This window comes from Urocampus carinirostris, chromosome 20, assembly GCF_059441175.1.
Source record: "Urocampus carinirostris isolate Australia breed hairy pipefish chromosome 20, RoL_Ucar_1.0, whole genome shotgun sequence".
NCBI lineage: Eukaryota > Metazoa > Chordata > Actinopteri > Syngnathiformes > Syngnathidae > Urocampus > Urocampus carinirostris.
In genome coordinates this window covers 1,326,707-1,348,642 of record NC_142368.1, presented here as the reverse complement: position 1 = coordinate 1,348,642, position 21,936 = coordinate 1,326,707, and the positions used below count along the sequence as shown (strand labels likewise).

The following is a 21,936-nucleotide window of genomic DNA, read 5'->3' as shown; positions in this document are numbered from 1 at the left end:
TTAAGTGTGAAAGCACAAACTGACGTCCGGGCGTTTTCCTTCCATCCATCACGGAAGCCGGGGCAGTTGTGTTCAAAATCTCCTCCAGTTTTGTGCACGCTATTGCACCGTAGAAGTACTCAGTCAGGACTCGGGACCCTCAGGCGTCCTTTCATCCTGAGGTGCAGAGGTAAATACGCAGCAGGCAAAAACCGAACTACAGCGCTCTCTACTGGACTCTCTCAGGTCACTGTTGCTACGGCAACCACACAACATAAACGACTACGAACGCCGGTAGCAAGACGCTTTGACATGTCTCGGCCCTCAGACGAGGAACTGGTCCGAGAACCGGACTGCAAAGTCTTGCAGGAATGCACCGAGACCGAAAGGACCGGGTCCCCGGAACTGGACGCCACTCAGGTGAGAGGAGACTGAGATTTGGACGATAATTTGCGTTTTTCACAATAAAAGCGGAGTCCTATTGAGTCTTGGAACAGCACGATATTCCCTATCAAATTGTTGCGTCATGACGCCCACCCTCTGTGACGTCATTATAAAGCGACAATAAACCTTACAAACACAACGCTGCACCTATTTACTCACAGGTAGGCCGTCTTTATGGAATAAAAACAAAGATCATCTGCATAAAACAAGTTTGTTTTATTTACCAAATAGTTATTTCACCATCTTGATATTTGTCTATATGGTGTCTACTGTACACTATCCATCCATTATCTGCACCGCTTATCCACAGTAGGGTCGCGGGGGTGCTGGAGCCCATCTCAGCTGTCTGTGGGCAGGGGGACACAGGGACAGACAATTCGCTCGCTCATTCAATTCGGTTTGACCAGGGGTGTCAAACTCCTTTGAACTCGGGGGCCACACGATAGAACAAACATTCTGTCGGGGGCTGGACTAGTAGATTAAAGAGAAAGAAAAAGAGAGATAAAGAAATAAGAGAAAGAGGGAGGGAAAAGGAGAGAGGGTGGGACAAAGAAAGAAAAAGTGAGCGAGGGAGAGGGCGTGAGAAACAAAAGAGATAAAAAGTCAGAGAGGGGGGAAAAAGGGAGAGGAAGAAAGAAATCCAAAGAGAAATAGAAAGACAGAAGGAGAGAAAGGAGAAAAGAGCGCAAAGGGTAGGAAGAGAGAAAGAGAAAAGGAAGTTAGAGCATAAGAGGTTAAAAAGACACAGAGAAAGAAAGAGAGAAAGAGCAACAAAGGAAGAGAAAAAAAGAGACAGAGAGTGAAAGAGACAGAGTGGGAGAAAAGGGGTGGAAAGGAAATAGAGAGTGAGAAAGGAATACAAGTACAGTGTCTTTGTTCGAGGCACCTGGCAACATCAAGTGGACATATTTCAACCTGCAGCTTGTTTTTCTCTTGCGCTTCTCTGAGTGTTGTCTCGCGGGCAGGATTCAATCCCTTAGCGGGCCTGATCTGGCCCGCGGGCCGCCTGTTTGACATCTGTGGGTTGGACCAATTTACCTGACATGCATATTTTTAGAATTTGGGAGGAAACCGGAATGCCCGGAGAAAACCCGCGCAAGCACGGGGAGAACATGCAAACTCCACACAGGAGGTTTGATTTCGTGACCTCAGAACTGTGCCGCACACGCGCTAACCACTGCGCCGCCGTGCTGCCCTACTGTCCGCCATTTTTCTAAATCATCCAGAATTTCAGCTTCCACAATTAATGTATAATGAAGGATATTGGTTCCCGGCTCCATTTTGATATCCAATCGGACAATAGTTTTTCTTTTACTGATGATGTTAACCAATCACGGCTGAAGAACTCAGCTGTCCATCGGACGATAAAATAGTCCAAGGTCCTGCTAAAAATATAAGACACAAAGGAGACATTTTAGTGGTCACTCACAAGAATTTGGATAGTTCAATTTTTTACCTTCTGAGATGTCTTCAAGAATCATGACAATGGATTAGTGTTGCACAACATTGGGTTAGGGTCCTCGAGGGTCGGGTCCAATGTTCCCTGTCATTTTGCAGGGGTCTGAGCGTTCACACAAAGTGGGTGAGCAACGCTTGAAACAACAGTGAGCAACGGCAATCCCAAGTGTGGCAACTAAGTCACTAGCAAACATGTCCAAAACTTGACATCAAGTTACGTTTTGCTGAGTTTCTGGCAATACAAAATTATTTTTCACTTTTAAATGAATTGACTCATGTACAATTGCCTACAAACGTCATTTGTTTTTACAACATTTCTTTCACAAAATTTCCATTTCTTTTTTTTTCTGGTATCTTTTGTCGCATAATATTAACATTTTGGGGGGCTTATTGAGTCTGTTTCACGATACACAACTGTATTGAATCACATTTTTAGTGGAAGTACAATGTTGGCAACAAGATTCACTTGACATCATTGGAAATGATTTGAATGCAACACAAACTTTTTCTTCTTTTTCCCTGTTTTTTCTCCTTTTTTTAAAAAAAAATTCATTTTTTAAAAAATCCGTGTTGATTTTTTCCTAGCTGTTACTTTTTTTTCTTGCTTTTTATTCTCTACTACCTTTTTCCCTTTATTTGCTTCTTTCTTTTCTTCTTGCTTTTTCTCTGAATTATTCCTGCTCTTCTTTGTTTCGTTTTTTTCTCAGCTTTTCACTACTTTGTCATTTTGGTATTTTTTTTTTTGTTTTCTGCTCTTCCCCCCCTCTTCCTTTAAGTCATTTTTTGCCCAATTTTACATCATATTTGGTCGTGTCGGGATTAAAGAAGCAAAAACAACCCAAAGAGCCGTTTGGGACCCGAAAAGAGCCGGTTCTTTTTAGTGAGCCGAGCCAAAGAAGCCGGTTCTCAAAAAACTCTACCGACTTACTCAACTTCGTTCCACTTTGACATTGACTTCAAAATGCCGCATTTAGAACACAGCGTTAGGGGAACCCCTGTGTATTTTGACCTTCACGCACTGTAACTTTGACTTACTTCGCTTCTTAATTAGCAATTTGGAGCCCTGATTTTTGTGAGCTGGCTCGATTTTCTTGTGCACGGAAAAGCTCTGGGTAGTGCGCAATTGCGCAGACACACAGCCTAGAGCAGACCTGGGCAACTCCGGTCCTGGAGGGCCATACGTCCTGCCAGATTTTGAAGTTTGCTCTTCTTTAACTCAGGTGATACAAATTATAACCTTGTTAGCAAGCTAGCAAGTGCTTGTTAACGATACTGGTGATTGGAATCACCTGTATTGGATCAGAGAAACCTAAAAAAACATGCAGAACAAGCGGCCCTCCAGGACCGGAGTGCCCAGGTCTGGCCTAGAGGGAACATTGGTTGTGTATTCCAGCCCAGTTTTACGGCTTTTCTTGGTTCCAGGTGTGCACGGAGACGGTGGCGGCCCCATGGACTCCATCCCTGGACACGATGGAGATGCAAGCCTACTTTGACACGCATTACACGTCCAGGCGTAAGTCCATCACCTTTGTTCATCTCGAAGCACAATTAGGAGTGGTTTCGCCAATGGTCCTACTAAAAGAGTCCCAGTTTTGCAAATGGTCCTACTAAAAGTGTCCCAGTTTTACAAATGGTCCTACTAAAAGTGTCCCAGTTTCGCCAATGGTCCTACTAAAAGAGTCCCAGTTTTGCAAATGGTCCTACTAAAAGAGTCCCAGTTTTGCCAATGGTCCTACTAAAAGAGTCCCAGTTTTGCCAATGGTCCTACTAAAAGAGTCCCAGTTTTGCCAATGGTCCTACTAAAAGAGTCCCAGTTTTGCAAATGGTCCTACTAAAAGTGTCCCAGTTTTGCCAATGGTCCTACTAAAAGAGTCCCAGTTTCGCCAATGGTCCTGCTAAAAGAGTCCCAGTTTTGCCAATGGTCCTACTAAAAGTGTCCCAGTTTCGCCATTGGTCCTACTTAAAGAGTCCCAGTTTTGCAAATGGTCCTACTAAAAGAGTCCCAGTTTCGCCAACGGTCCTACCAAAAGAGCTAACAGTGGCCTTGTCACGGATCCTTGTACAGGAGAGTTCCTGAAAGAAATCAAGCGGACGGTGGAATCCAAAGTCAAGCAGGTGAGTCGAGAAATCGTGGAGAGCCGCCTAAAGAGCCGAGAGCAACTGGAAGCGCTCTACCGCAAGACGGTCTCCTTCATCCTGCTGGGTTCGGGTCTGGGATCGCCTTGGGACGCCGGTTCGGTCCAAGAAGCCACGGGTAAGGCTCGGCATCCTCGACGGTTTCTTTTGGCTTCCTTGACGCGATTTGGATGCGCTCTTCTTAGCCGCCCTGCAGAGCGTTTTCCCTTCTAGCGAGCTGGCCTCCTTCCTGACGCTCTCCACGCCAGACAAGGAGCAGCAGTTGTCGGAACTCACCATGACCGTCACGGGAATTCGCCTCTTCAACAAAGCCGGCAAGAAGGAGACTGATACCGACTTTGCCCAACTCAGTAAGAGACCTTAGACTTTGGCCCTCAAATATTGAGATGCAGTTTGAAATATGTCCACTTGAGGTCTCCCAAAGCAACTGAAAGTATTTATTTCTCTCATTTTCTTCTCTCTTTCTTATTTTCTTCTTTTTGTCTCTCATTTTTTTTGCATTTGTCTTACTTTCTTTCTCTGTCCCTCTTTTTCTCTCTCTGTCCCCCTTTTTTCTCTCTTTCTCTCTCTTTCTGTCTTTGTTTCTCTTCTCACTTTTTCTCTTTCTTGTTTACTCTCTTTCCCTCTCCCTTTTTTCCTCCATCTCTCTTTTAGTCTTTCTCTGTCTTTTTTTTGGCCATCCATCACTCCTTTTACTCTCTTTCTCTCTCTTTTTCTGTCCTTCTATCTTTTTCATTTTGTGTGTTTTTCTTTCTGTGTTTCTCTCTCTTGTACTGACTTTCTTTCTGTCTGACTCTCTCTCTCTCTTCTGTCTATTTTTCTTTTTCCTTCATATCTTTATCTATGTTACTTTTTCTTTCTTTCTCTTTCTCCACATCTCTCTCTCTCTTTCTCTCGCTCTCTCTCTTCCTTCTCTCATTATTCCTCTTTTCTTTAAAAATCTATTTCTCTCGCTCATTTTTCTCTCTTTCTCTCTCTTTCTGTCCTTGTCTCTCTTCTCACTTTTTCTCTTTATCGCTCCTCTTTTTCTCTCTGTCTTTTTCTCTCCCTCTTTTCCCGTTTTCTCTCTTTCCCTCTCCCTTTTTTCTCCATCTCTCTTTCAGTCTTTCTCTGTCTTCTTTTTTGGCCATCCATCACTCCTTTTACTCTTTTCCCCTCTGTCTCTGTCTCTTTTTCTGTCCTTCTATCTTTTTCATCTTTGTTTATCTCTGTGTTTCTCAGTTTCTCCTCTGTTTTTCTCTGGTCTGAGAACATTTGACATAGCCTAAAAAGGATTCTGACCTTCCCCTCCTTGAATTCCTGCAAACCTGTGACATAGTCTTTAAGGATATAGTCTGGAGAACATTGGGTATAGCTTTTAAGGATCTGGCCTTTGTTCTGCCACAAGGGATGATGACTCAAGGGTGACGGTATCTCAAAACCTGAAACAGATAGCTTTCTTTTGAACCGCTGTAGCTTGAGTGTCTCATTCTGTGTGTCCTGCACAGTGCCTGCGGTTCTCAGTGAGGCACTTTCGGTCACCAGCAACGTCATCGAACAGGAACTGAAAGTCAGCCAGAGTTTGGCCTGGAAGTACTCTGCCCTGTTGGAAAAGGACTCCAGCGATCAGCCGGCAGAACGGACCCCGATCCTGTCCGGGCTCACCCAAGCGCTCTACAACGTCAGGCAGTGTCAACAGTTTCTAGCAGTTTTGCTAGTGAGCAAAAATTTTCGGGACGCTGGTTTTTGGGACAGATGACTTATCAATCTATTCCGAGAGCATAGCTCCATAATTTTTTGTTTTTGCCACCAGGAAGACTCTCGGTTGAGCGCCAAAAGAGTGGAAATCCTCCAGAAGGACATCTGCTCCCAGATTTACCTGCTGAAAAGTTCTGTGCAACCCAGGATTGCTGTCCACACTTCCAAAGTTTTTGTGGGTCTTCTGCCTCAATGAATGCCGAAAAAGTGGTCTTTTTCCGACTAACGGGCCCGCCTTCTTGCGGTCTACGCGTCAGCCTCTGTTTAAGGCGCTGTCGAAACTGTGGTCCGAGCTCCAGGACGAAGCCGAGCTTCTCAACATCCTCAACAACATCGCCCCCGGGTTGACGTTCTTCCGATGCCCTCCGGACAAGATCTGCCTGAACCAGCCTTTGGACGATCTACTGCAGGGGATACAGATCAAGACAGACCAAGACCGGTTGATGGAGAGCGCAGGTATTGCCGGTTCTTTCTCTGTCACGTCAGAACTTCAACGAGTCATCCTTCTGTCTTTCAGGTGAGCGCATTAACCCAACACAGATGAAGCAGCAAGAATGGCTTCACCCCGAAGGCACCGACAATATGAGCCAGCTGCCGTTTGAGTATCACGGATTCTGTGGCTACACGCTTGTTGTCAAAGATGGACTCCTTCTTCCAGGTTCGCTAGCCGACCAAGACATCCCCACCCGTCCTCTTGTCCAGAAGACAAATACATTTGCAGGGCCAGTTGAGGATTGTTCTTAATAATGAGATTAGACACGGTACTCCAGGATAAACATGTCATAAAATACTTATTGGACATGGTTTGAAATCTGTCAGAGATTTTTTTAAGCAAACCGTTCAATTAATTACAGCAGGCTGACGCGCCAGCAGATAAAAATACAATTCGGGTCATTATGTCCGTGTATTAGAAGTACAGCTATGATTTAGTTTACTTTATCTTTACTCTGTATTATTTTTTCGATTTTATTTTTGGGTTGTTGTTGTTCATCTGTGCGGGAGATTAACTCCCCAAGGGGAGGATTGTTGTGGATTAGCTGCGGGTCGGCTTGATGGGGAACATCTGCACGTTATGAAGCAATGTTTATACAGGAAATACCACAGGTTGGCTGAGCCAAGTCGGGGCGGGAAAAAACACTGTCGATCCTGAGAAAGAATGCTGTTGGTTACATGACGTAAGCACGAGGACACAGTATGAAAAAGCTAACTGTCTCCCAGACGAACCAACGCGGATGAATGTATGGATGAAATAAACAACCTGTTCCCTTTCTGTCATATTTCGGCTCTGTTTATGTTTTGGGGCGACACCCAACGACATCCTCTCCAAAAGTGGTGGCCAGGGTGAGAGGAGTTCTCAATGTTGCGGTAGTGCGGGCTGGCAATGTCTTCCAGACTGGGCAGGGAACAGCCCATGATTATTTGGAATGTGTTGATGATAAATACTCGTAATTGTTTTTTCATACTGGAACTTGTCCCCGAAGGAAATCCCTCCATCGGTGTCCTGAAACACAATGAGAAAGCGTACGTCTTCAACTCCAAAGAAGCCGCCTTGAAATTTTCTCAACGCCCCGACGACTTTATCACAATGGTAGCAGACAGAGCTAAGAGTTCGCCGGAACTGGTCCGACTTCTCAGACTCAACCAATCACCGACTTGTGTAAGCAGGTTTCTCCAATTTTCTGACCTTCACGCAAGCCCCCAGTCCACATTCTCCCTGTTTTCAGGCAAAATCGGGAAAGACGCTACTGGTGTGCAAGTCCGAGATCTGCACCCAGACGGATCTTCACCCAGTGGCCACCAACTTGGTCAAGTCCTACCAATGGAATGAATGGGAACCTCGAAAGTCGGCCATCAAGCTGGTGAGTCGATGATTCGTTTCTTCTGATTTGGTTCTGTGCCATTAAAAAAACAAATATCAATGGGATTAGACTTGGGCAGAGGGACGCAGTTCCACACTTAACCCAATGGTGTCAGTAACTAGCAAACCATTGACACCAGTGTTCCCTCTAAGCTGCGCGCGTGCGCAATTGCGCACTGCTCGCAGATTCTCAGCGCACAAGAAAATCGAGCCAGCGCACAAAAATCAGGGCTCAAAATGACTCATTAAGAGGCGACTCAAGTCAAAGTTACCGTGCATGAAGGTCAAAATACACTGGTTCCCCTGACGTTGTGTCCTGAATGCGGTATTTTGAAGTCGAGTCGAAGTAGAACGAAGTTGAGTAAAGTTAGTAGAGTATGTCAGGAACCAGCTTCTTCGGCTCGGCTCACTAAAAGGAACCGGCTCTTTCGAGTCCTAAACGGCTCTTAAGGTCGTTTTTGCTTCTTTCATCCCAACATGACCGAATATTAAGTAAAATTATGCACAAAATGATTTAAAGGAAGGGGAATAGAACAAAAAAGAAAAAAAATGCCAAAATGAATAAGTAGTGAAAAGCTGAGAAAAAAAGAAACAAAAGGAAGAGGAAAAAAAGAAGAAAAATTTAGAAAAAAGCCAGAAAAAAAGAAAAGAAAGAAATGTAGGAAAAAAAGTAAATAGAGAACAAAAAGAAAAAGTAACAGCTAGGAAAAAATAAACACAATGAGATTTTTTTTAAAGGAATTTGAAAAAAAGTAGAAAAAAAAACAGGGAAAAATGAAGAAAAAGTTTGTGTTGCATTCAAATACTTTCCAATTCTATTAAGTGAATCTTATGCAAACATTGTACTTCCACTCAAAAATGTGATTGAGTACAGTTCTGTATCTTACAACCGACTCAATAAGCCCCCAAAATGTTAATATTATGCGACAAAAGAAACCAGGAATAAAAGAAATGGAAATCTTGTGAAAGAATTGTAAAAACAAATGACGTTTGTAGGCAATCGTCCAGGAGTCAATTCATTCAAAAGTGAAAAATAATTTTGCATTGGCCGAAACTCAGCAAAATGTAACATGATGTCAAGTTTTGGACATGTTTGATCATGACTTAGTTGCCACACTTGGGATTATGGTTGCTCACAGTTGTTTCAAGCGTTGCTCACCGACTTTGTGTCAACGCTCAGACCCGTAAGGAAAACGACAGGGAACATTGATTGACACTACCTTTGTTTTCACCTTGATTTCGTACCGAAATGTCTTTTTTGCAGGCGGATCTTCGGACGACAACGACTCACTCCACTCAGACACACCTAAGCCACATGAGACGGGAAAACACAACTCAAACATGGCTCCCCAAAGAGGTGGGCTGCCAGTGTAAGCGAGACGGCGAGACCGGAGTCCCCAGGCCGCAAATCTTCCTGGCCGGGCTCAGGGGACGCAGAGACGGACGGGTGGAGAAAATCAACTTGACCAGATCCATTCACGAGTAATCGCCGTCTTCACGGTTCACCGATTTCTGTGGTGTGTCTCGGGCAAGTACAGCCTGCTGGCGCCCATCTCTCTCCAGACTGTTTTTTTTGGGGGTAGGGGTTTTATCCCCTTTATGTGACCGATCGTACTGGTGATAAGTTTCATTGGATTCCAGTTCCTTGTTCTTCTTGCTGTTTTTTGATACCTGGGTTTTTTGTAACACTAAAAAACGAGAGGGCTCAGAGGAGAGCTTTCGTAAAGGATAGAATTTTCTTACCTGAGAGCCCTCCTCCTGGTCCTCCTTTCAAGATCAAAATCTATTGATGTCTTCTTGCCCTATTTTGAGCATTTACTTAAGTTTAAACATATCAACGGGTTTCCGTGGTTAGCAGTAGCAGGAGAAACCTATTGATCTGAATCCGATACAGCACCTTCATCATCTAATCGCTGTTGTTTTTGGTGAGCAGAGATGAGCTGGACCTCAACATTACCCATTAAAGGTTTACTGAGCACTTTTGTAGTTTTTCTTGTTCATTCATTGTTGGTTTATCTCATGATGCCCTTTGAGGCCGAATCTAATAAGCCCAACCCCAAATGTACCTTTTTTTTTATATTAGGCATTCCCGACAAAAACTTGAGACCTTTTTCTAACGTGCCACGTTGGGAGAAGTTTGTTCGGATCCAGCGACAAACTAGTCGCTTTTGCCACATTCAATATGGCAACAACTTTGACATTTAACTCGACACTGAAGTTATATACTATTTTATACGCTGTTTTATTCCACTTATACTAAAAAATACTTGTCCTAAGTTTGACCTCAGCCTTGAGTGCAACTTTTTATAAGGGTGTCGTAAACCACCTGTGCTTTGGAATGTGTCTTTGGTTTCAGTCTGTGCAGATAACAATGACTTATCACCTCACCTGGTGGGGGGTTAGAATGTGTGTGTCGTGCCCCATTCTATCCGGAGGGCGATGACCCATCACCTTTCTCCCAAGCTTCAAAGAACTATCGGGAAATTTGCATCGACGCGGCGCGGACCAATCAGCCGGAGGCTTGATCATGGGGCGTGAACATTTCTTCGGCATGGGTGATAAGAGGGGGAGACCCCGGAACCTCGTCATCTTTCTCCACACGATTGTAATTGGCGAGAAAGAAAGATCCGATTTGTTCAACTCTTTAATTCGGCTAAATAAATCAATATGTGGACTATATCCGGCACTCGGCTCAATAATTTCTCTGACTTTAAGTCCCTAACTGTAAGGGATTACACAAGACACAGGAAGAGTCAGATACCAGTATAAGAAATTTTAAAACCTTACAACACATTGACAGGTTTTATTCATCTTTCGTCCAATCAAAATCCAAAGGAGAAATGACAACATTTTTCCCCCTTTGCCACATTCAATATGGCGACGATTTCTGACTCAAGTTAACAGGGTTTATGGTGTCATCCAAGCTGAGTTGACGTAGTGTATTAGTAGTATTAGTATTGGTAGTTTATTATGTAGGGAAAGTTTGGTTAGATTTTGACACAAACTACACTCACTTCCCTGCAGTTTTGGGACGAATAGGTTAAAAAGGAAAGCCTTCCTGAAAAACAATTATTTTCTCTGCAATGAGTACTAAAATGTCTTATCTCAACTGTCGTTGTTGCGTTACTTCATTACTCTACTACTATATACATTTAAATAATTAATGATAGTGTCATCTAAATTTCGAGTATTCCTGCTTTATCTTTTCATCTCTCAATCTGGTTGAGAAAATCTCTGAAACGTGTTTATAATTACGTACAAAAATACGACTAAATACAGTTATGGAGGTGCTGGCTGAAGCACAGAGTACAAAAACACTGGATTTCTCCTCATGTAGATACTCTCTCTACCGTATGTACTCACGTCAAAGCTACATTTAACACTATGAAAGAAAATACTGGAATCAGGGAGTGAGCTTATATGTGCAGATTCGGTGGCGTGTCGCCAATAGTAGGCAATGCATTTGGAGGGGGCGTGGCCTATTCAGGAACAACAAACTATTAGGAGCTTAATGGGGAAAACATGAGTATTTACGGTAAAAGTGAGCTGAATTTTAGTCATCTTCTCTAAAGAATTATTTTTGCTATACAGTATGCCTGTAGAAAAAAAAAGAAAAAACTATTGGAGAGTACCCAGAAATAGAGAAGATGATCTTGGATGGGTTCGAAGCCCAGAGACAAAATAGATATGGAGTGTCTCGGCTAAGTGTTTGCAAGCTCTCAAGAAATATGAAGGATTCACCGTTTCCACAGGTTGGTGTACATATGTTTTTTTTCTTTTATTGGGTAGTTATATTAAAGCAGTTTAAGGGGTCTGCTTTAATGTGAGTATAAATGGTCATTTTTAGCAAGTTCCTTTAAGAGTAATACACTACTTTTGAGTGTCAGTAATCTTGACGGTAACGGAATTCCTTTTTTTAAATGAAGTATCTAGTGACTGTAACTCCTGTTTTTCACTAACACGGGTCAATTTTGCCACATTCAATATGGCGACCACTTTGACATTCAACCTTACCAATTGACTTTTTTTCTGGTAATCTTTGTATCATCCTTCACCCGATCAAAATCAAAACAGGGAGCGTCACTATTGGTGTGTGAGTGTGTGTGTGAATGGGTAAGTGTGAAGTAGATTGTAAAGCGCTTTGGGGGGGGGGGGGTCTTCATTGACTTGAAAAACGCTATATAAATGCAGACCATTAACAAAAAGACGGATGCCACATTCGATATGGCGACGACACTGCCATTTGACCCAACGTGTGACGTGATACCTTGCGCATGAGCGCCGTAACCCTTCATCCAATCAGAATCCAAAGCGGAAGTGACCTCACGATGAGCGCGAACGCGGGTTGACTCGAAAATGGCGTCCCAACTTGTTTGTTGACGTCGTCGCGCTGAAATTAGTTTTAGGTTCATACAATTGACACTTTCTCGTTTGTTGTTGTATTTTTCTCATTTAAGCTTTAATAGACGCTAACTTCGATTGAGTACGACTGCCTGCAACGTCGCCTGAAGGTGAAGTAGAGCTATATTCAACTGAGCCTTTTCTCAAACTGCAGAGTAAGAAGAGTCTTTATTGTTATTGACAATAATGTAGTTTACATTATTTTTTAACGTGGACGTAGCACTCTAAAAAAACTACATAATATGATAAAAAGGTGATATTTACTTCATAGTGCTAGTAGACTAGCATAGGTTTAAATGCAATGAAAATAGTGGTTAAGCAGCAAAATTGTGCAAGATTACGTGTAAATAAAATAAAATATGAAAAGCACATTATTGTGTGCTTGTTTAGGGTGGTGGTGGCTCCTGTCTCTTACCCAGTCTTTATTTTAGGGGATGCATTGTCTTGCAGACTGGGCAGAGAGTAGCCCATGATATTCTGGGTAATGCTAGTAGACTGACTTCAGTTTAAGTGCAAGGAAAACAGTGCTTAAGCGGCAAAATTGTGCAAGATTAAGTGTAAATAAAACAGAATATGAAAAGCACATTATTGTGTGCTTGTTTAGGGTGGTGGTGGCTCTCAGCAGACTTGAAGTATAGGACTTGACTCATTTTGCTGTCTCTTACCCAGTCTTTATTTTAGGGGATGCATTGTCTTGCAGACTGGGCAGAGAGCAGCCCATGATATTCTGGGCTGGTTGCTGACCGAATTGTGCTTTTTCTTATCGATCGACATGTTTTATATTTATTCTAATACAGGGATCTCAAACTCACGGACCGGCTGCCAATTTTGGCTCTCAGGGATATCGTTTGAGGCCCCAGCTTTAATACGAAAGTTAAAAGCACAGTGAGTATTATTTGACCATTAGATGTTGCTGTATTCAGTTGTGCAACTGCAAACGAGTGCTTCAAAGTCACGAGGAAGAATACCAACTACAGAGATTCTGTGACCAAACTGCATTGTTTTTTTTTTACTCATTTCTTTGCTGAGTTTTGAGAAGAAGAATACAAACAAAGATGGTTGGAATGACAGAGGGAAGGAAACGAAGAAAGATAAGCAAAAGAGAAAAGTTAAATACAAATCGAATAAAATTAAAAGAAAAAAAGTTTTCTAAATGTTATATTGCATCAAGAAGTTATAAACAACCAAACTGTTTTGGAACAGTGTAGCCCTTTTGAGTCTTGTTGTGATTAAAAGCGTTACAACAATAACAATAGCAATAATAACAGTTATGATAGAACAATAGTAACCATAACAACAAGGTTAACTATAATTGTAAACGCAGTATTCCCAATCTCTACTATCACTCACACCCCATTTTCTTCATCTCTGTATTCCGCCAGTAATGTTTTTTTGCATTTAAATTTAAACACGTGAATAGTTGGACATTGTTTGATCTCGTCTTGTAAATTGTTCCAAAGTTTGACTCCGCACACAGACACACACATACTTTTCCTGGTGGTTCTCACCTTTGGGATTATGAATTTACGACAGCACCTCAAGTTATATTTTCCCTCTTTCCGAATGAATCATTTTTGGATGTTTTCTGGCACTGTGTTTTTGTTGACCTTAAATAGCAGTTGTGAAGTGAGAACATTGACTAAATCATCCAATTTTAATCATTTGGACTGCAGGAATAAAATATGAGTATGATCCCGATATCCTATCCAGTGTATGGTTGTAATTGCACGTTTTTGGAGGATAAAAAGGGGCTGGAGTGAACTTGTATGTAATTATTGCCCCAGACTTCTGCACAATATAGATAAAATCAGGGGTGCACAACTGTTCCCACCAAAAGGCATGCAAAAATGTTTGTACCCCTCTCTTATCGTTAAAAAGTGAATACATGCAGCATTACAGACAACTCAACTCAGACCTCACATTACCAAGCAAAAACAGGAACTCTGTAGGCCAATGCTTAAAAGTACAGTGATTAGTAAATAAAGTAAATTTCACTTAAAGATGGTGTGGATTTACAACAACTAAAGTAATGATGTAATGATTAAATAATAAACTTAATTGATCTAGAAAAATCGTAATAGTGACAGTATTCTCAGTGACCTATTTTGATATTCTAACATGCTCAATTAAAAACCCTGCAGTTGTATTTTTTTCACAGGTAAAACCCAAACTTTAAAGAACAATAACTACCAAAATATTCATTTTTTTGTGTCCCAAGACTCACTAGCAGCAGATAGATTACAGTACGTTACAGTAATATTTGTTTATCTAATGCACATAACACTCTTCTATCTACCCTGGTCATATCCCTCAAGAGGGGTGACCGACAGCAAGACAAACACGTACAATAACAAAGAAAATATGATAAAATGGAAAAAATTATTATTATTTTTTTTTTAAAAACCCAGACAAAATTTTTTGGACCATGGCCAACCCAATTGCCCAAACACCCAAACAAGTTGAGCACCTCGGCACCCAAGTCCGTCCTGCTTTCGTCCCTCCAGATGAAACTGGACACGAGAAAGCGGCCATGTCACTCGGGTCAGGGTGACACAACACACGCTTCTGTTCAACAGCAGGGACCGACAGCTTTTGCTGGTTTACCCCTGCCGCATCATAGAACGCGTCCAAACATCCCACTATCCTTTCAAAACACCCTTAATTAATATGAATGAGATTTTTGAGTTTTGTCTCCCTGACATTTATTTTCCACACTACAGACCTCCGTCAGTTTCTAATCCCTTTTCTTCACGGCTTTCTAGATATCAATATGGCGATGAGGTGCGAGGGTGCGGTTGAAACCGAGCAGGAAGAGGAAGAAAACTTGGGACCGCAGCCTCTCAGCAGACTTGAGGTATAGGACTTGACTCACTTTGCCAAAATCGGTTGCCAAATGGTCTTTATATTTCATTTTTGCCTTCTCGCAGCAATGCGGTATCGGTGCCGGAGACGTCAAGAAGCTGGAGGATGCCGGTTTCCACACGGTGGAAGCCGTGGCCTACGCTCCCAAGAAGGAGCTGCTTAACATCAAAGGCATCAGTGATGCTAAAGCCGATAAAATCATAGTAAGGATCTTGGTCTTTTGTTCCGACGCGTCTTGAGCAGCGCTCCCTCTAAGCTGCGCGCGTGAGCAATCGCGCACTGCTCGCACATTCTCAGCACACAAGAAAATCTCGCCAGCGCACAAAAATGGAGGCTCAAAATTACTAATTAAGAAGTGACTCAAGTCAAAGTGACAGTGCGTGAAGGTCAAAATACACGGGTTCCCCCGACGCTGTGTCCTAAATGCGGTATTTTGAAGTCAATGTCAAAGTAGAACGACGTTGAGTAAAGTCGGTAGAGTTTTTCGAGAACAGGCTTCTTTGGCTCGGCTCACTCAAAGGAACCGGCTCTTTCGGGTCCTAAACGGTTCTTCGGGTTGTTTTTGCTTCTTTCATCCCAACATGACCAAATATGATGTAAAATTATGCACAAAATGACTTACAGGAAGGGGGCAATAGAACAAAAAAGAAAAAAATACCAAAAGTAGTGAAAAGCTGAGAAAAAAAAAGAAACAAAAAAAAATAAGGAAAATTTGAGAAAAAAGCCAGAAAAAAAGAAAAGAAAAAGAAATGTAGGAAAAAAGTAAATAGAGAACAAAAAGAAAAAAGTAACAGCTTGGAAACAATAAACACAATGAGATTTTTTTTAAAGGAATTTTAAAAAAAGTAGAAAAAAAACACGGAAAAAAGAAGAAAAAGTTTGTGTTGCATTCAAATCATTTCCAATGATATCAAGTGAATCTTGTTGCCCACATTGTACTTCCACTCAAAAATGTGATTTAGTACAGTTCTGTATCTTACAACCGACTCAATAATCCCCCAAAAATGTTAGTATTATGCGACAAAATATATCAGGAAATAAAATAAAAAGCAATCTTGTGAAAAAAATTGTAAAAACAAAGGACGTTTGTAGGCCGTACAACCTTTGCAATAGTACATGAGTCAATTCATTCAAAAGAGAAAAATCATTTTGCATTGCCGGAAACTCAGCAAAATGTAACTTGATGTCAAGTTTTGGACATGTTTGATCATGAATTATCTTGCCACACTTGGGATTATGGTTGCTCACTGTTATTTCAAGCGTTGCTCACCGACTTTGTGTGAACGCTCAGACCCCTGCAAAATGACAGGGAACATTGGTCTTGAGATCTACTTGATGACGGTTCCCCCCTTTTTTTTCTAAGACCGAGTCTGCCAAGCTGGTGCCGATGGGCTTCACCACAGCCACGGAGTTCCACCAGAGAAGAGCAGAGATCATCCAGATCTCCACAGGTTCCAAGGAATTGGACAAACTGCTCCAAGGTTGGTGATTATGTCAAAGTACAGCTTGCGATGGAACTTCTCTCGAGACGTTTTCAGGGTTTTACTGGTACTAGAAGTCCTGAAATGCTGGAATTATAATGTTGTGTTTTCAAGATTGGGAAAGTCTTTGGATATTAGTTATATAAGTGCAAGGATAATGTATCAATTATGGACATTTGTTATGGGCCATGCAAAATATGAAGGTGGTTTTCCAGTGCTGAATTGTAATGGGAAGAACTTCCTGCAACTCAAAATGTAATGTAAATATTACTGTTATTTTTACCCAACACTTATATGGGGATGGATTTGTCCCCCAAAAATACATATTCGCGTTTTATTTTAGTTCTACAAATCATATGTCTTTATAAATGCACATGTAAGATTAAAAATTCCACATGTAAATCGCAAACATTCTGTTTCTTGATTTCTCTTTCTTTGTTCCTCTTTGTGTCTTTCTCTCTCTGTCTTTTTACCTTCTTTTGCTCTCTTCCTATTTTGCCCATTTTTTCTCTCTTCTCTCTCTCTCTCTTGCTTTTCCCTACTCTCTTTCTTCCTTTCCTTCTTTCTCTCTCTTATCTCCTTCTCTCTTTTCTCTCTTTCTCTTTGGATTTTTCTTTCTCTCTCTTCTTTTGCCGTTTCAGTCACTATTTCTCTTTTTGATCTATTTTGTTTCTCTCTCTCTCTCTTTCTCCCTTTCTCTTTCCTTGACCCACACTCTCTTTTTTTCTCCCCCTCTCTTTGTCTCGTTTCTCTCTTTTTTTCTGTCTCTCTTATCTACTAGTTCGGCCCCCGAGAGAATGTTTGTTCTATCGTGTGGCCCCCCCAGTCAAAATGAGTTTGACACCCCTGTCCTAGACATTAGATAGGAACTCAAAATAGCACAAAGTATGCGCTCGCAGCAAGATAGCCACTTGATTATAGTCATCAAAAAGGTTTTTTATGATCTGCGCTGGAATTCTTACATTAAAGGTACTGGGAAAAATGTAAAAACTGAGCCTTGAAAATGCTTAAAATTTCGCCGCGCAAAAAGGTGCTTGAATTCTGCCTTCCGTTTCTCCCGAAGGCGGCATCGAGACGGGTTCCATCACCGAGATGTTCGGGGAGTTTCGGACCGGCAAGACGCAGCTCTGCCACACGCTGGCCGTCACCTGTCAGGTCGCTTCCCCGTCTCTGGATGTTCTGCACTGCCTATTCGTATGTATCCCGTGTGACTCTTCTCGTGTCCACGCGCAGCTCCCTATGGACCAAGGGGGCGGAGAAGGAAAAGCGATGTACATCGACACCGAGGGAACCTTTCGACCGGAGAGACTCCTGGCCGTTGCCGAAAGGTGCGTGGAGGGAGGGGCGGAAGTCTCGGACGGAATACATTTTCTCCATTTTAGTTCATAAATAGGGAGACATGGTCCCCCGGGGGGCAGCACGGCGGCACAGTTCTGAGGTCACGAGATCGAACATCCTGTGTGGAGTTTGCATGTTCTCCCCGTGCTTGCGTGGGTTTTCTCCCACATTCCAAAAACATGCGTGTCAGGTGAATTGGCCGGTCTAAATTGTCCCTAGGTGTGAATGAGCGAGCGAGTTGTCTGTCCCTGTGTGTCCACTGCCCGAAGATAACTGGGATGGGCACCAGCACCCCCGCAACCCTACTGGGGATAAGCGGTGCAGATAATGGATGGATGGATGGATGAATCTAGCAGAAAAGTATTTTGGAAATAATAGTTATTTGCCACAGCAGCACGGCGTCGCAGTGGTTAGCGCTTGTGTGGCACAGTTCTATGGTCTTGGGAACCTCCTGTGTGGGTTCAAATCCATCTACCGGACTTCCTGTGTGGAGTTTGTATGTTCTCCCCATGCTTGTTTCCTCCCACATTCCAAAGACATGACTTTCAGGTGGATTGGCCAGTCCAAATTGTCCCTAGGTGTGAATGAGCAAGCGAGTTGTCTGTCCCTGTGTGCCCTGCGACTCGCTGGCAACCAGTTGAGGGTGTCCCCTGCCCACTGCCCGATGATTGCTGGGATGGGCTCCAGCACCCCTGCGACCCTACTGAGGATAAGCGGTACAGCTAATGAGATGAGTTATTTTCCACTTTTGCCTGAGGATCCTTCATCTACTGTAAAAATCATTTTTGTTGATTGTTTTCCACGTCTAATACTTTGGAAAGTGCTGTGTTTTCAGATGGCAAACTTAAACTCCCCAAAATGGGATAAAATGTATAAATACCCTATATTTATACAATTTTGCCCCTAAAAAGTCTTGAATTCAACTTGCCTTAAGCTGTAGGTTCCCTGGAATAGAAACATCAAATCAAATTTGCTAGGAAAATAGAAGAGGAGGGCTATAAAAACCTTTATAGTGCGAAAACTCCACAATCTGTTCTATAGTCCCCCCCGAGCCAATTCTTTTCATTAAATCTCCTAGCTTACAAAAAAAGTAGATCAGCTCTAAAAGGGAGGTATCAAAAAAACAGCAGCACGATATACCAATCGTGACAATGATGTTAACAGCGCCTACGAGTCAAAAGACAACAGTGCGCAATAACAGTCTAAATATCAAACAACCCTGGCATCCCTAAGCAATCTCCTTTGCAGATGTACAATAGTCAAAAAAGAACCACAGTCTTTATTGTAAGAAAGCAGAGTGAAAACAAATCTGAACAAATATAAAATCGAGGGTCTTCAACCCTTTTCAAGCTGAGAGCTACTTTTTGTGGCCAACTAGTGCATCAGTTTGATATGAATTTCTAAAATAACTAAGTTATTACTATGCTGTTAACTGGTTGATATTTGGAAGTCGGGTTAAGTCGATCCAGTCAACCACTAAATACATCATTTTACTGGAAAATCACAGAGAACCAGCACTGGTGTGTGGCCCCTGAATTCAATGATATACTTGTCACTTTCTTTCCATCCAGTAGGTGGCAGAAGATCGTTATTTTTATAACTATTACTGTATAAAACACTTGACAAGAAGTAATTGAAATGTATGGTATTATAGCCCGATGACATAACGTTATAAATCGAGACTGGAGCTGAGATTGACGTAAAAAAAATCTACAGGTGGTGGAAAAGCCTCTACCCTAGCTCTCCATCCTACCCCTCAGCCCTAGCATTCTACCCTAGCACTCTACCCTAGAACTCCACCCTAGCCCTCCGCCTTAGCCCTCCACCCTAGCCCTCCACCCTAGCTCTCCACCCTAGCTCTCCACCATAGCCCTCCACCCTAGCTCTCCACCCTAGCTCTCCACCCTAGCTCTCCACCCTAGCTCTCCACCCTAGCTCTCCACCCTAGCTCTCCACCCTAGCTCTCCACCCTAGCCCTCCACCCTAGCTCTCCCCCCTAGCCCTCCGCCCTAGCTCTCCGCCCTAGCTCTCCGCCCTAGCTCTCCACCTTAGCACTCCACCCTAGCCCTCCACCCTAGCCCTCCACCCTAACTGGCTAAGAAATACCCAAATTCTATTCATTCAAGCTACTTCTTAACAATCTTATAATGCCCCTGGATGCCAGTGATCAATGATGCTATCAGTCGCTGATGAAGTCCTGTCGCCAATTTAAAAACAAAATAACAGGCGGTATAGACATTTACACGAGAGTCACTGTTGGTCGCAACTCGCACCGTTGCCGCGCACACGGGTTGACTTCAAAACACAAAGCTTCCCACACGTCCTCTCTTAAAGGGACCACGCGCGAACACATCAGCACCAATCAGACGTTCCAATAGCATGTGAATGTCTTTCCCGGGCAGATACGGTCTGGTGGGCAGCGACGTCCTGGACAACGTGGCCTACGCGCGAGCTTTCAACACGGATCACCAGACGCAGCTGCTCTACCAGGCGTCGGCCATGATGGCCGAGTCCAGGTCGGGTTTGCACGTCGGAGGACGCCGCCTCTCGTCCTCTCGTATTCACCGCGTATTCTCGTTCGCCTTCACCAGGTATGCGCTGCTCATCGTGGACAGCGCCACCGCCCTGTATAGAACCGACTACTCGGGCCGAGGCGAGCTGTCCGCCCGCCAGGGGCACTTGGGACGTTTTCTCCGGATGCTGCTGCGGCTCGCGGACGAGGTCGGTGGGATTGGCGCTCGGCCTCCGTCGTCCAAATCGTCCAACTTGTTTCTCTCCCCAAACCCGACCCCTATTGTTCTCAGTTTGGTGTTGCGGTGGTCATAACCAACCAAGTGGTGGCACAGGTGGACGGCGCCGCCATGTTCTCCGCCGATCCCAAGAAGCCGATCGGGGGCAACATTCTAGCCCACGCGTCTACCACGCGGTAGGTCTCCTTCTCTAGGTTTATGAGCGAGTACTGTCATACTTAGACATACCAGATTAAGTTGTGCTGGTATCTAGAAGTGTTTGTGTCTCGAGCGAATTTTCCTGATAAGGAAGAACCGAAAACCGATGAATCTGCTCCGGCCACCTAAAAGAACCCAATTGTATCTTGGATTTTCTCTTTCTTGAGAAGCGGTTCTTTTGGCTCTGCTCACTGAAAAAATTCCCCAAACAGCTCTATTTTTTGAATGATATATTATTAATGATAATAATTCATTATGCTTCAAATTATTTAGTGATTAGTCATTTCATATGTTCTGCAGCGAATCCCTGCAAAATGTTTCTTAAATTTCTATACACTACACATAAAATCCCTGAAAATACAATGATAAAATGCAAAAAATACCTATTTACAATTCTATTTTAACCAATTTAGACACAGATCTTCTGAAAAAATGCAATGAAATTAAAATAAGTGACACAAAAGATTGAATGCACTCTGCTGTGGAGAAATCAACGTCATTAAAATGAGTTCAAATTAGGCTTGTTTTATGTTTTTTATTCGTAAAGAACTTTATTATTTGTTTCGTCTTTTGTATTGAACTCCATTATTACACCTATAGAGTCCTTTCCCACTTTGTATGTGAGCATCGTTGAAACGGAATGGCAGAATTCACGTCAGTTTATAGCAGCCCAGTGCCTCAAAAAGATCCTAGATAGGAACAGCTCAAAATGGCACAGAGTGTACGCTAGCAGCAGGAGGGCGACTTTATTTGGGTCATCGACAACAAGAAAAAAAGTTCCCTCGGTCGGCGCTGGATTTCTTCCTCTGAAGGTACTGGAAAAACGGCCCTTGAAAAGTGCTTGAATTTGGCCATGAAAAAAAAGTGTCGGAACCCTGAATATCAATGACAACAAAGACCCTCTATCCCATTCCAGGCTTTATCTCCGAAAAGGACGAGGAGAAACCCGAATCTGTAAGATCTACGATTCGCCTTGCCTTCCCGAAGCCGAGGCCATGTTTGCCATCAACGCGGACGGCGTGGGAGACGCCAAAGACTGAACTCCTGGAAGGAAGTACTTGATTTATGTTGACCTGCCCCCCAAAAGTCTGTCAGGACCACACCCTGACAAAAAGGACTTGCCACATGCTGTCAGAATAACAGACATTTAAGTTGTTTATGTATATTGAAATAAATCTTTCCGTGGGACAAGTCCTTGTTTGATGTGGTGTTGGCCAATCTCAGGACTTTCACGGCTTAACTTGGGGTCAGCAACCCAAAATGTGGAAAGAGCCACAACAGACAAAAAATAATC

The 21,936-nt window shown here is 43.0% G+C and overlaps 2 protein-coding genes across 5 annotated transcripts; both read left to right on the top strand.

Moving 5' to 3' along the window:
• On the top strand, window positions 1–9,590 carry cfap206 (cilia and flagella associated protein 206). Its single transcript, XM_088325433.1, has 11 exons — window positions 1–399; window positions 3,304–3,394; window positions 3,947–4,135; window positions 4,203–4,367; window positions 5,505–5,713; window positions 5,810–5,929; window positions 6,012–6,210; window positions 6,272–6,412; window positions 7,236–7,411; window positions 7,479–7,613; window positions 8,877–9,590. Exons 1-11 carry the CDS (start codon window positions 292–294, stop codon window positions 9,096–9,098), a joined length of 1,755 nt encoding a protein of 584 aa, XP_088181559.1. The 5' UTR covers window positions 1–291; the 3' UTR covers window positions 9,099–9,590.
• Window positions 9,591–11,918: 2,328 nt separating this feature from the next.
• Window positions 11,919–21,833, top strand: rad51 (RAD51 recombinase). 4 transcript variants are annotated; one of them, XM_088324651.1, is made up of 11 exons: window positions 11,919–12,168; window positions 12,811–12,898; window positions 14,776–14,867; window positions 14,941–15,078; window positions 16,239–16,356; window positions 17,420–17,511; window positions 17,590–17,684; window positions 20,097–20,210; window positions 20,286–20,415; window positions 20,499–20,620; window positions 21,559–21,833. In XM_088324651.1, exons 3-11 carry the CDS (start codon window positions 14,784–14,786, stop codon window positions 21,680–21,682), a joined length of 1,017 nt encoding a protein of 338 aa, XP_088180777.1. In that variant the 5' UTR covers window positions 11,919–12,168; window positions 12,811–12,898; window positions 14,776–14,783; the 3' UTR covers window positions 21,683–21,833. The 4 variants fall into 4 exon arrangements, with proteins under 4 accessions (XP_088180777.1, XP_088180780.1, XP_088180779.1 ...); XM_088324652.1 differs by having other exon boundaries at window positions 11,920–12,123; XM_088324654.1 differs by lacking the exon at window positions 12,811–12,898 and having other exon boundaries at window positions 11,919–12,123.
• Window positions 21,834–21,936: the final 103 nt, after the last annotated feature.